The 15,620-nt window shown below is 36.4% G+C and overlaps 1 protein-coding gene across 1 annotated transcript in view; it reads right to left on the bottom strand.

The window, feature by feature from the left end:
- The window catches only part of LOC145675574 (protein CNPPD1), a 66,286-nt gene extending 57,743 nt beyond the window's left edge, over positions 1-8,543 (bottom strand). Inside the window, exon 1 of the mRNA XM_081746091.1 lies at positions 8,322-8,543. Within this exon, the coding sequence (XP_081602217.1) occupies positions 8,322-8,381 (60 nt within the window). The 5' untranslated portion in view covers positions 8,382-8,543. The remainder of the gene's footprint in view (positions 1-8,321) is intronic.
- Positions 8,544-15,620: the final 7,077 nt, after the last annotated feature.

Below are 15,620 nucleotides of genomic sequence, written 5' to 3'. Positions count from 1 at the left end.
ACTTAAAAGGCCGAAAGTTGTATGTACCCTGTAGTGTGTGTGGTAGAGGCAGACAAACGAGTTGAGTTGATTTTGTGTTTAACGTCCCTTTCAGCAACGAGGCTATATGAGACGGAACCTACTGATTAAAGTGGATTCCGAACCACGTGAGCTCCCTCCGGGAAGCAAACCCAGGTCACCCACGCCGAAGACGCGTACACTAACCGCATAGCCATGAAGGAGCTCGGCAGACAAACGAACAAATGTAAATCAAGTCATCCAGAAGCCTTACTGACGTTCGCTAAATATGAATATCAAAACGGGTCTATTAATTTAAAACAAAGACACAATTCATGTTGTATGAAATAAATAAGTGTTTCAAAATGTCTTACATGAAAATAACATCTTCCAGCGTAAATAAACTTGCCATATTTTCTCCATGAGAATACGGGACACCTCAGACTTTCCCCTCAACTTTCCAACACAATGAATTGAACTATAGTCTGGTTATGAACAAAAGAATAATAGGCCGCGGTAGCTCAGTGGTAGAGCGTTCACCTCTGGTGCATGGGGTCCCTAGTTCGATCCCAGCTCGCACCAAGTGAGCTTTGTGGTGGACAAACACCTTGTGGGTGGGTTTTCTCGGGATTCTCATGTTTCCTTCTATTTCCTTCATTCCGTCATTTCATTCATATCTCATCATCACCGTTACCTTGAGCATAGTAGGCATAACCGTGAGACTAAAAGTAGAAGATTTTTTTTTTTTTTTTTTTGAATACGTATAATAGGCGAAAGTTCACTAAGCAGCAGCTGCTTTTCTCTCTTCGTACCCTGCAATTAATTGTATAGACTAAAGATGCCTAAAAACTTAAGATGTGCTATAAAAATGCTTTACAGGAAAACAATATGAAAATTATTTAAATCAGTGGTACAATCTACCTTCAATATTCTTCGCGCGTTTATCAATATTTATTTACATGGCTGTATTTGCCAAAATTACGTTCGTCAGTTTAATCTGATGAAAAGCTGATTTTTCTCCCTGTGTCGTGTGTAATTGTCAGGACACGAGTTACATTTTTCTAAGACCTGGACCAAAGCACAATTCTGTGCCCCTAGCCTCTGGAAAAGATTATAATTTTTGTTAACTTATCTAATGTGTTGCTGGAGAAAAGGTCAGCCATCTTCCCTGTTTGTAAATGTAGAAACACTCAAAGCCATCTTTTATTATTATTATTATCCGGAGAGTATCCGAGTTTCCATCAAGTTCAATGGAAAAAGTAGCATTGCAAATTTCGCTCGCTATCAAGTCGAACAGGGTGGTGTAATAACTTCCTCGAAACTGTTACACAACAGCGTTCTGTTCATTCACTAATTACAGGATTCCCAGCCAATGTCAGATTTTTTTTTGTTTTTCACTTTTCAAATAAGCTAATATTGATAGCAGAAATGGAACGGAGTTAAAATACGGGACACTCGAGGCCCAAAAACGGGACGTATGGCAGGCTTAAGCGTAGAATAAAGTTTTATTGTTGAAGTATTCATTTCCGATCCTTCTGCGTTTAATTCGGGAATTTCCCGAGCACTTCTTTCATGGCGTGTACATCAAAACTTCCACTAGTACGAAAATTTGAACTCAGCACTTGAATTAGTAAGCGTTACATAGTCTTCGGAACCCCGAGCATTAAGCTTCTTAAGTTTGACAAGAATTTTTACGCTATTGCTGGTGTTGATTCTACAGAATGCTTATTTGAAGAGTAGCAACAAATGACTGAACTAAATTGTTATTGTACAACCAAATTTTAGTTGAAAAAACTTGTGTTTTACATCAAAGGTAAGAAATAATACTAATAGTTTTACTAATGTATTTACATATGTACTATTAGTATCGGCACCTATGACATTAAACCCGTCAAACGTATGAGTGAAACGTCCCTCGGTGTCGTCGAGTCGACGAGCACACTATTCACGGAAAATATTTTCTAAAGTACAAAGTTGATTATTTTACTTCAAAAGACTATAAGCATAATCCATACATTAATTTGTTCCATAACTATCTCAAGCTAAGTTTTTTTTTTTTTTTTTTTTTTAAATTTGTTTAGTGCATTCAGAGCTTTATAAAGGTCTTATGTTGAATATTGTTGTATACCTTAACGTGAAAGCATCTAATTCGCCCACGGAAAGTTTAAAATCTGATAAAAATCACTTACAATGTGATCACCTTAGTTGTACCAATAATATACTAACAAATAGTCAAAAACCCAGATGGGTTTTAAAGTGGGTTTTTTCATGTGGGCCCAACCCTGTTTCAAACACATCCCGAATTTTGACATGTGAACGGCAGTTACTCTGCTTCAAACTGCGAAGCGTATAGATTAAGATCGTCATGTCTACTGGGTGAGGGAAATTGATTATTTTTTAATCTTGAAGGATGAAAATATGTCCCAAGATATTAGCGACGAAGAAATCTCCATTCGTTCTTTCATACATATTCCCGATCGGATCTGTTATAGTCCCGAAAAAAAAGTTTCAAAATTAAAGCTGTTACTGGCGCTACTCTCCCTTCAAACGGCGCGAATTGGTTCTAAATACATTCCGAAAATGACGAATTTTTACATTTTTAAAGTTAAAATTATATTATTAAATAGAATTTCATTATCACACTCTATACTTTCATTTTATTAGGGCTATATACGAATACTGTTTAGTTTTATTGTCTTGAGTTATTTTTGTCGAAAGAATTACTTACGCTCCATTTTGCTAGTGTTTTGGGCAGTAAAAACATCGTTAGCTTTAATTACCCGGGTGGGAGAATAGACGGGCAGTGACATTTTTGCGGGGAGGGCTGCAATTTTTTTGTACACAAAATATGTTAGTATTGCTTGAGGTACAGTACAATGAATCATGTCTGGGGGCAGATGACGTCACAGGATGCGCCCGTCCAATTGCCACCTCTTGTTCGTCACTGGCTTTTTGGCTACCGGTGTGCAAAAGCCGCGGCTGGATTCGTTAAAAAAAAAAAATAATAATAAAATAAAAGATATAGTATACGTAAGACCGGAGCAGTTCTAGAAGGAGCTGGACGCTCATAGTTTTAGGGATTATTCATTGAGTATCTACGAACTTAAAAAGGGGGTAACAAACCCACTTTCATTTACTTCGCAAGTGATACGAAAATAAAAAAGAACGTACCTGTTTGTTGTTCTTCTGCCTTTATTGACATTAGGCGTTTAGTGATGTGCAAATGTTTGAGAGATGTATGCAGTAGTAGCAGGTCTAGCGTGATTACTTTGCGGTTTTTGTGCAAAGAATCCGTTCTTTTCGTATTAGGTTGAGGTTTTTTCCGTACAGGTTTGCGTCATTGTGTAGAGGTTTTTGTGAGCTGAACGCAACGGGAAGTTTGTTTTTTTGTTATTTTCTTGCGGTCCGTATAACGTCCTGCAGCTGTGGGCAGAGGTTCCGCCTACGCGCGATGGCATTTTTACATGAACCTGGCAACATTTATAAAAATGCCGATCGAAAATAGAAGAAGAATGGAAGCTGAAGTGGTGAAGATAGTTTGATGTGCAAAGTATTATATTTTATTGAAGAAGTATGAGTAATTATAACCAGGGTGGATTGATTTAAATCAGACTGATTTAAATCACGATTTAAATCGAGATTTAAGTCACTTGATTTTTTTAATAAAAATCGTTGATTTAAATCAAATTCCGAAATAAATTAATTTAAAGTGAAAATAAGTAAAATCCAGCCCAGTAAAATCCTGTTGTGTTATTTCAATTATGGAAGATAATCATAATACAATAAGATGCAAATGTATGTACAGCACAGTATGAAAACGAGTGTTTCATGCATAGGATGATTAGGGAAAATCCCGTTTTGAACGGGTAAGGGAGGAATTCTGCTTTCTTATCTTCGTAACATAAGGTTTTAACTCTCTAACTATTTCAACGAGAAAATCACCATGGACATTTAAGACGAAAATTCTTTTGTGTACGCGTCTGTTTGTTTGTTCCCAAATAATAGGGGTGTATTTATAAAAGGGTCCGATTCCCTCTCCGAAACTTAAATCTTTTTTTAGATTTTATAACTTTAGGCGAAATTTGCGTATTTCATATGTATTTCGTGCCGCAAGCTAGTTTCATTTTTTTTTTTTTTTTTTTTTTGTATGTCCCTGCCAAATATGAGTAACTTTTGTGAAAAAAAAAAGTATCATGCTGATAAACGTCGTCGTACTTTTTCCTTAGTGCTTAAAAAACATTGTTTGGGATTAGAGATGCAAAATAGCCGGCTTTTGAATTGATTTTTTTCACATAAAAAGCCGGCTTTTTAGGGGAAAACCGGAAATTTTGGCTTTTTTTTTTTTTTCATTTTCATGATTTTTCTATCTAAATAACTTTCTTATACTCTATAGTTAAACAAGATTTCATGACCTAAATGCCACATTTCCCTCTAGAAGTCACCATCATGATGGATGGAGCACATGTTTTATGAATTAAACATTAAGTACGTAGTATTTGAGAGCAATTTTAGAAGCTATATAACTTTATTTTAACTTCTGAGTTATCGACATTTTTTTCTTCTTTAGATCATTTCATTTTAGTTATTCGTGTTTCATTTCTGAGCTTAGTACTCTAGTTTCTGGCACATAAACTTATGTTTTTCAATATATCCGTCAGAGCATTCTTCCACATTTCTGTTATACTGAAGCTGTGTAATGATGTAGCATAATCTTCCGGATGCAACCTTGAATACCATTTTATACAAATAATCAGTACGGATTTAGAAAAGTGTTTTGGGAGGATTTTTTCTAATTAATGGTTAGTTTTTTCTAAAAATGCCTGATTTTCATTTGAGAGGAGCTTGAAGTTTATGAGTAAAGACATAACTAAAATTTCGTTTGTTTTAGAAATTCCGTAATTTCGGAGAACAGGCTTCAGTCCGAAAGACACCCCCACCCTAACCCCTTTCGCAAATCCGTCATTGCTGGTAATTAGTAATAACAACAATTTAAAACATAAGAAATGAAATCAGCCATGAATCACACTACACACACTATCTCTACATTCACAGATGGAATTAAGAACTTTTGTCGGAAAGGACTGAATCCCGGATTTCCCAATAGAAGCGGAAAAGCTAACAACACACTCGTATTTGTTGTGCTTGACTTAAATGTATTTCGTAGGTTTTATATATATTAAGGGAAAGTTCCGTAATGACATGTTGAATTCTTGTTAAAAGTTCAGAAACCTTTAGGACTGGGTAAACCGTGATGGTGGTTATATATACCAGAGCCTTGGAAACCAAACGCCCAGATGAACAGTATTACGTATATGATCCATGAACAGAAAATTCAGTACTTTCCTGACTCTAAACAAGCTTAAGGAACAGTCAGTGCATTACAGAATTTGGAACTTTACCGATTTTGTAGGTCCGAAGCACCTAATAGGTGGTAACAGATTATTACGTATGTAATAAATGAATAGAAAATACAGTTTCAACATTTCTGTTCCATTTCAAATAAGTTTCTGTAGGAGTAGCAAAGGCGGAAGCAAGAGGTGCATTAACAAATTAGGTGATTTTTGAGCGTCCCAAAGATTGCATTTTTTTTCAGTCTATTAAAGTAATACGTTGAATTGTAATAAAATAATGATTATTTTCCATTGTTACTCTAGTACGAATGTTTATGAAAGTCTTGGAAGTCAGACATAATAAACTTATAGGCTATAACAGATTGACGAGGGAATGATATTTATTTATTTATTTAACAATCACCAGATGCAACTCAGAGGCTATTTATTTTATACTGGATACCTAACATGGAAAGGATTTGTGAAGGTGTCGGCCAGGGCCTGTTTTAGTAGGTACCATCCCGGCATTTGCCTGGTAGGACTGAGGAAAACACTGGAAAACCCCAGTCAGGATGGTCGGCAGCGGGAATCGAATCCATGACCTCTCGAATGCGAGGTCAACGTTGTACCACTTGAGCCACTTGATATACGTAATGAACAAAGAGAAGAACATGTTATTTTTGAGAAGACTACGACTTCGAAACTTAAATTGTTTTGTGCGTTTGTTCAGTAAATATATTATTATCACCCCGATGTGTTATTTCTTTGAACTCACACACATAGTACAATAAATTATGTATGTCATGTAACAGTTTTTCCTTGTTTCTGTATTTTCAATTCACAATAAAAAATATTGCTTATAATGCATATGAAAGTTAAAACTGAACTGCACATTATTATATAGATGGATTAATTTTTTGTGATTCATAATAAAAATGTGTTAATAATTAAAATTATTTGAAATAGGTTTTCGAAATTCATGTTTATTTTCGAGGTTTTGTACTATTATGTGCATCCACTACTACTTGAGTTTTTGTATTGTAGAGAAGCGAAACAAAACTTGCTTTATCAATTTAAAGCAGAATTTGGTAAAAAGCCCAACAATTTCCAAGCAAAAACAGCGAAGCAGAAAAAACATAGTTTCCCCCACCAAAAAACGATTTTTTTTTCGAATGTTTGCATCTCTATTTGGGATTGAGATAAGTTAACGACTGCCAATCAATTCAAAATTCAAGCCCAATACTTTCATTTAAATGGCATAATTAACATTTAATATTAATTCCTAATGTTTATCTTCAGTTCGAGACTTGTATTACGGGAGAAGAAAGATTTGATTTAAATCAAAAAAATCGATTTAAATCAAAAAAATCAACAAAAATTATTTTTTTCAAAAAAATCATTTTTTTCCACCCTAATTATAACTAATACATGAAGCTGGATGAGTTCCCGAAAAAGGAGGACGTTGGAGTAACATGCATTTGGTAATTTCTGTTAGGTATGTGGTAGGGATGCGTCATAATGTCGTAGCACACGTGGCCTCCTTTCTTTTGAAGAAAAAGTATCCCCTACAAACGCGGTTTCATAACTTTCTCTTGGAAGTAGCTCGAATATATCCTCCTAGTATTTGATTGTGATTCGATATGATGCTTTCTGCTCCTTATGTCTTTTTACTTTTATTCCTCACATTTGCCCTTGACTTTATATGTGCATGTGTAGTGTCCTTGTACTTTATCTATGAGCGTGGGGGGGGGGGGGATTTAACGCATATCGCATGTCTTGCGCTCCTTCTGCTCCTTATTGTCTTTTTACTTTTATTCCTCACATTTGCCCTTGTACTTTCTATGTGTATGTGTAGTGCCCTTGTACTTTATATATGACTGGGGGGGGGGGGTTAACGCATATCGCATGTCTTGTGCTGCAGGATACTTCTTACTCTTGCATTACGTAGGGAAATGGTATTTCATGTGGAAGTGGTAATAGAACACAGAAGAAACGCAGATCAGGGTGTATTCACACTTTATATTGGAGTGTGAATACAAGATGATCTGGGTTTCCTATGTGTTCTGTTACCACTTGCACATGAAATAACATCATTTCCCTACGTAATGCAAGAGTAAGAAGTATCCTAGAGCACCGGAAACAAGGGCGGTCTCATGTATACTATTGTAATTACCTTTTAATAAATAGCATTCAAACTAAAGGAAAAAGCAAACGTTTAGCGGTGTGAGGTTAGGTTAGTTCCGTTGCAGCGGGATCAACATTGTTTCTCACGAATCGAATGAATTACATGAGGTAAAATCTAGCCCAAGTTCACCTTAATATAGTATATGGCTTGTGTATAGCCCGCTCCCCCCAGTTCTTTGTCACCGGAACTGGAAGAGTCACTACTACTACTTATATCGAGAACAGAACCCAACCAACCCCTGCGGGGCTTCTAACCCGTTCCTACTACTACTACTATTGCTAACAACTCCCACTACTACTACTACTACTACTATTGCTACTAACTACTACTACTGCTGCTACTACTACTATTACCGCTACTACTACTACTTATACTAAAACTTCCTTACCACAAGATTTACATCTTAAATCTTTATAACATGCGATTCCGATTCATTATGAACTAGTATGAATCATTAGAATCACTACGATTCGTTAAAAATCACTGGGGGGAGCGGGCTATACTCAATCCTAGTATATTTACACATTAAACCTTTAGTTCAGTCAAGTACAACAAATTTACAGATAGTCCTATAAAGTGGATGATCTTCCTACCCAACTACTCTTAGTCTGTTTGGAAAATAATATCAATATTGTATATAATATATGTACATAACTTAATGCTAACAATGGCTATAGATACAAAACAAGTAATGTATACGCTAAAATTTCTTAAGATTAGTCTATTAAATAACTCCCGTTAACTTAAGCTAGGTCAATGCCTTTGACGAACTCATTTTCACTTTTTTAATTACATTAGACGCAACATGCCTTGAATTGTGTCCTTGGAACTCTCTTTTTCCCTCCAGATGCTGTAGAAAATAGTGACATCCTGTTGAATCTTCTTAAATTACACTCGTCACACTTAAATTTTCACCTGCCACTTTCTTTTCCCCTGCAGACGCCTCTTTCAACCATATAGGGAAAGGAAAGGGATGACTCACTCCACTTCGCTCACAGATAACAGTAAACCAACGGTCACACACTAATGGCGCGAATGAATAGTTCAGTCGAGAGAATCGATTACTCGAACCAGTTAGAACTCATATCAAGAATTCATTAAGAGGGAGTGAACAGGTCATTACGTATTAGTGTACACAAAACGAAATTTAAAAAAATGCAAAAAAAAAAAAAAACATATAGTTTGCCAATAATCGTAAATTTTACGTTGAGTACACGTAACCGTTACGGAACGTACCCACAATACTTGAAATTCACAAGGTGCCTTCACTAGATTCGAACCTGACTGCGAAGAACGCTGAAAATATGTAAATATGAATGAATCACACATGCTGGGATTGTTCATTCGCACTATATTAGAAAAGACGAGAATAATACAAACGTTTTTCTATTTTATTATCTCGGTAGAGAGTCAATTGGAGTTAATCCACTCCAAGCTTAATATTAGTGTACATTTTTTTTTATCAATTTTCTTTACTCTCGGAACACTATTCCACCGTAATTTCAAAAAAAATCTGCGTTTTCTTTTACAATAACAGGGGGGGTTAATAGTTATAACAGATTTTTGCTTGCTTTGCGTTGCGTTACTCTTGACAATTTTTTCGGTGGTTGGCAAGGAATAAGACCCTAGCAACAGAGGGCCTCATGCAGAGTCGTTTTGACGTCCGATTAAAACCTTACTACGGGGTTGACTAAAGGATGGTTATCACAAGTGTATTCAGAGTCTCTGATTAGGACGTAGTATTGGACGAAGTTAATCACATGTGACTAATTAATCTATAGCAGAGTCTTATCTCTTACCCACGATTTAGCGTGCGACACAACATTTCGTAGTTCGTAATTGATGTGTTTTCATTTTTACAGACTACGCATGCGCTCATCTACTTTTCCGTAGTTGCCACATTTATTTTACTCACTGATGCATTGGGGTTCTATAAGTTAATCATACCCAAATCGTCATTTTAGTTGTACTGAAAGTATACTCTGAATACCAGAAAGGGCATAGTAAAGAGTTAGTAAGCTTACTAACTAGTCGGAGACTAAACTTGTATTAACGAATTCTCTCTGAATACCACCCAGAGATTCGTACATCAATGACGTCATAAACAAATGTAAGGATAAGGTGACACACTCAAGAGAGTAATACACAGTACCGTAACCAGCTGTTTTAAGTTGGACACAAAATTTATATCATGGGGGTCAAGGTGGAATAAGACGAGCCCTGCGGGGCTTCTAACCTGTTCCTACTATTACTACTACTAATACTAGTAATAGTAGTAGTAGTAGTACTTATCTGCACAAAAGTAAGTAAATAACTTTTTGAGTATTATTTTATCTTATTTTAATGGAAAAAGTGTTATGAAAATTAGAAAAACTTTCCTTGGGTAGGGTTTGAACCGACTACAAAAGAGATTTCCATTACTAGCCCGTTACGCTAGCACGCTCTATCACGAGGACTGACAGCAGTAAGCGATTCATTAATTGTTTATGTAAGCTACGTGCCAAGAAACAGATAACATCAACCAATCAGAACCGCGAATTTAGTTCCTACTTCCAGGAGCATTACTTCCTTGAGTGAAGCCTAGGATGAGTAGCATATTTTTTCACGCTTGACCCTGGCCATAGGAACTAAATATACGTTTCTGATTGGTTGCAGTTTGCGATTGTAAAACCTTCTAGTGCATGTATTGCCTATTATAGCAATAGAAGAAAGTTGTCACTTTGTGTGTTGATAAAAATAAAAATATAATTATGTTTGGATTACATTTCATAATAACATGAGGCATTTTTTAAGCGTTATCCTCCGCTTATGCGCCCTCCTAAAAAAAAATATGCATTTTGGTCACAAGGAAGTGGGTAAGGTTCGAAGTTGGACCAATTGAATATGATGTAATGTCACGTGGTGTTATTATGGGGGTGTAGGTAGCAGGTTCGAACTGAGAAGCTGTCAGAGGCGTAGACCTTAAATCACTAGGAGGGCGCACTGCCTCTAACATAGAGACCTTTATTACATATGCGTATTCTACTTAGATTAACTGGCTGATCAACAGTAGTATATGAAATCCTAATACAAAAATATCCTCGCAGACCATTTATCTTAAACGCCCAAAACCACATAGTTTTATTCCGTTACACTCAATAAAACATCTATAGTAAACATAAAGTGAGAACCTTGGAAGCTAAGGGGGTCTAACTGACTTTTGAAATAAAGTTTATTTATGCCCAGGAAATGGACTCTCCACAGTGAAATGTATAAACTTCTAGGTAAACCACGACGCAAAACACTCATCGATAAACCCTCGAGTGGACTGCGATGTGGTTCACTATCTAGTTTAATATTGTACTGCGGAGAGCACTTTTATCAACATAAATAAACCTTATTGGAAAAGTCATGTACAGCGGGGGACACTTCTAAATGGTACACCTTAGCCGTAAATCTCCATATGGCTGTACCATTTAGAAGTGTCCCCCGCTGTACAATTTAGATCTCTTGTATTCTGGGGCCCTTAATTGAGCTGTCTGAAATCAGTGAACTAAATGCATTTTCAAGCTATCAGCAACCACGAGTGAACTATGTAGTTTTCATGATTAGTGATATTTGGAAAGAGTCATAGATGAAGGTGATGTAAAAATATGGTAATATACCTTTTATGTAAATGCAAGGACAAATTTTTACTTGATATATGAACATTTTCATATAATGTTGTAACATTGATAAAGTGCTATACTGCGTTACTCGTAGGGATGGACACTAGCGAGTTCAAGCGAGTTTTCTTTGAAACTCGATTCGACTAGAAACAGACATCTTTGAGCTCGACCCGAGAACTCGGCTCGAAAAATTTCCTCCAACTCCACTCAAATTGGGGTCGAGTTTCGAGTCGAGTCGAGCCAAATCCGCTGTGTAGTTTCGAGTACTCTCTTCAAGTATCGAGCTCCTCTGTGGCTAAACGGTTAGCGTTCGCGCCTTTGGCGCGGGAGACCCGGGTTCGATTCCCGGCGGGAGCTCATGTGGTTCGGATTCCACGTTAATCAGTAGATCCACGCCTCATATAGCCTCGCTGCTGAACGGGACGTTAAACTCAAACACAGCAACAACAATCTCTTCAAGTTTTTTTACATAGACAATATAATTATTATCAATGACACTGCTACTAGTACAACTTTTATTATTATTATTATTATTATTAATTATTATTATTATTATTATTATTATTATTATTATTATTATTATTATTATTATTATTATTATTATTATTATTATTATTATTATTATTAATTATAACAACACTGTATATAAACATGGAAGATAGGCAGTTTGTATTTGAATATTAAAAACTAGTTGATTGCCAACCTCGGTAGTCGTAAAGTCTAGGAGTCAAGGACATTGTTCACGAGCTTCTGAATTTGGGTTGAGGATCTAGGTTGAGTATTCGGGTTCGAGCCAAACACAGTTAAAACTTATAGGACACTGGCCAAATATCTTCAAAACTGCTCGGCCTGGGTTTAGAATTGTCAACGGCTCGAGCAGCTCGGCCCAGAGCTCATTCACTATCGGCCCGAACCGAGAAGTGAGCCGAGCCAACAGCTCACCCAACCGACTCGGCTAAAGTCCTGGGCTCAGTTGAGCCCAACCGAGCAGTTGGCTCATTCCTACCAAGCCAGCTCAAGCCGATGGTTCACCCCAAGCGAGCCCGCTTGAGCCATTTTCTCAGTGAAGCCGAGCTGAGCTGAGCTTGTTATAAAAAATCTCTTGTGGTCTCGCTGTCGAGACGAGACGAGATACGAGCAGTGTCCCCTCTCGTGAGCAACACTAAAAGTATTTCATATTACTGCTTAGCTTACATTTCTCATGGCTTTCGCTTTCCAGCGTAATCAGGCCATGATTTCAAAACGAGTTAAAACGAACGAGGAATTTATCAAACTCGACTGGACTCGAAACTCGACTTGAATTCGAGTCGAGTGGAGTTTTAGCTTGACTCGTGCTCATCCCTATGCGTTAGAAAAATGGTTGCTTATTATTATTCTGCTAAACTAATTATATAATGATAACAATTTTGTTATGTAAAATTAAAAATACAGAATATAGAGAAACATTACACTACAACTAATAAAGTGAGAACACATGAACTGGGGTGAATCAAAACTTCCCAGTAACTCTAAAATCAATACATGCTTTTTAAAGCTAGTCTCAAACTCTATAATCAACGGGACTCTAGGATAAGCAAACTGATCTGAAAGAACTCCAATATTACATACCATCAACAAACTATTTTGTAGTAATAAAGTAGGCCTGCTCATCAGAACACAGTTTATTCATATTAACCCCTTACTGTATATCGTTAATTATGGCACGCTAGTTGTTGATAAATATTTTCCGCCGGGGCACTTCAGACACTTTACTTTTAAATTCTGTCCACCATCATCATCAGCTCTTAAGAAAAAAGTATTCTTTCAAATGTTCGAACGGTAAAATATTTTCGTTCTCCATCTTTATGAAAACAACACCAACCAAAGTAAAATAGACTACCGGTATCATTGCACTCCTAGTTCACTCACTGAATGTATTGATTTGGAGCTGTCAAAATCTACGACAAAATCTTCCAAGTGCTTGCAATCAGTACATGTGATTTCCCTGAGGCTGTCCTCATCTTCCAAAAACAGCAAGTGGCACTACGAACTTATCTGTTTCTCTGTGTGTCTGACTGTCGGTCACTGACATACGTAGTTCATGCTCCATTGTTTCATTCTGAGAAATTCACTTACAAGAAAGAAACATTTGTTTCCGAAAAAAAATACATATATTATAGTTACTCATCCGAAATGTAACGCGAAAAAAGTAACGCAAACTAGGTTACGTTACTTAAAAATTTGTAACGCGTTACCCTTACATTTACTTTGGAAAAAATGTAACGCGTTACTAGGAACCGTTACTTAAAAAGTAACGCGTTACTTGCGTTACGTTACTTCCCAAGACTGGTTTCAGACAGCTTAATTACTATTGATGTAATGCCATATTATACATACAACATTCAACTTTTATTGCTTTGATCTGTTCACATGACGAGAAAAAAGGACATACTTACTTTACATGAGGAGTCTTTTCAATTCTGCATTATCATGACAGAGTTTGTTAATTATGCCATCATTATTCACTTTACTTAGTATATCTGTTTCACATTGCATTAGCAGAAATGATTCAAGCTTATCTTGACCGAGATTCATCCTTAGTTTGGAAAATGCCCGTTCACAACTTACTTATGTAAGAGGGATCGTAAGGAGAAATTTGTACACTTCAAAGAGCTCTGTATAATATAAGGAATACATGAGATATTCACATATAATTTTGAACGCACACGTGAGGCCAGACTCGCAATGTTTCTTTAATTTGATTTCCTACATCGCTGGTTCAATGTCATCCCACTCCGTTTCTTCTTCATACTCACTAGTTAATTCTTCACTATCATACTGACTCTGAACATCTCCTTGCGATATCTTGGACCAAACCTCTGCAAATGATTTTAGTTCTTCGATAAGTTCCCCTTTATCTATGCTAGGGATTAACTCACGGATTTTGTTGATTTCATTTGTGCGTAGTTCGTCTTTTAAATCAGAAAACCGCCTTGGATCAAAACACGCCAAGTCTAGATAAAGGTTTTTGTGTATCGAAAACGGTTTGGTCGTACTGTGATTCTGTCAAGGGCAACATTGAAAACGCACAATATGAAATTTTCCTTTTCTGTATTCCCTGATTTCATGCTAATTCACAACTCATTTTCTTTATCTTAGGTACCTTTCTTTTCGGAAACTCTGTTTCAATGCAAAGATCTTCAAGTGAAGGACACTTTTCTTCTCTATCACAATCACTAATATTTTCTGACACTATTCATACAAAAGTCTTTGCTGGCAGACTAACTTTATCATACTTCTTGCTTTATTTAAATTATCCTGTGCACCGGAAATGAACCTCCAAGCTTGGACAAATCAAGTCTTGGTTTGAAAGTAATTTAAGAGTGGATTAATAATTTGAAATATTAGTAGAAACATCATGGCCACTAAGTATTTTTCGTAAGAGACGAACTTCAACAATGAAAGAGCATCATTGAGAACTTTTTGGTTGAATTCATTGGAGTTACCAATAAGGAAGAATGTAATCACAAGTTCAACGAAGACTAGCTCCGATATTCTCTCTGTAGCAGCTCTACCTTCTGCCCAGTAATGAAAACGGCCAAATATAAATACACGTACAGTAGCATGATTTACTGTTCCACTTAACCGTTCCAATAGCAACAAGGCGTACACTAGGGTTCTGTTGTATATACATATTAAGGCTCTAGTAAGGCTCTTTAAGAAATGTCTGTGTTTCTTGTAGTAATCCAAAGAAGGATATGGAAGCTGGAAGGATATCACAAATCACAAGGTTGAAAACACGGACATAACATCACATGTGAATATAGTTGGGGATAAAACCTGAAGTCTTGCAGTGACTCTGTTACATTACCACCCATATTCGGAGCTCCATCAAATGAATTGGCAAAATACTTTGTCCCATCCAGTTCAGCTTTGTTCAATGTAACGGCCAGAAGGGTCTTTGGTAAATTTTACGTTTGAAAACAAATGTTTTAGCCACGGCGTTTCTGGCGGGGGGAACAGGGGGACGTGCCCCCAAATATTTTGTTGAGGAGATGAAATTGACTAATGCTGATCTATATGGAAGAAGTACAGAGAGGCAGAACAAATGAATTTATATGTTATTAAATATTAGCTTGGTATGATTGAAATGCCCATTTGATGTATGCCACTTTCAAGGATGTATGTCACTTAGTCAAAGTAGTCTCGGCTACTGTCATACACTTTTGTCATTGCTTAACCAGCAACGATTGGATTTCATAACGAACGAAGACCAGAGAAAGGAAAACATGTATAGAAAGTTGATCTGCAAATTAAAAAAAAGAGAAAATCTACGAAGACAGAGGAATATACAGTAAAAATAAAGGTGACAAGAGGAATTAAAAAGGATAGAGAAATTTTAATAATGTGTATGAAGGCAAATTTCATGGAAATAGAAAGTAGCAAGGGAAAACTACTATGACAATATAGAAACTAAAGATA

Source organism: Thermobia domestica, chromosome 18 (genome assembly GCF_964235325.1).
Source record: "Thermobia domestica chromosome 18, izTheDome1.hap1.1, whole genome shotgun sequence".
Classification (NCBI taxonomy): domain Eukaryota; kingdom Metazoa; phylum Arthropoda; class Insecta; order Zygentoma; family Lepismatidae; genus Thermobia; species Thermobia domestica.
This window is presented reverse-complemented; position numbering and strand designations above follow the sequence as displayed.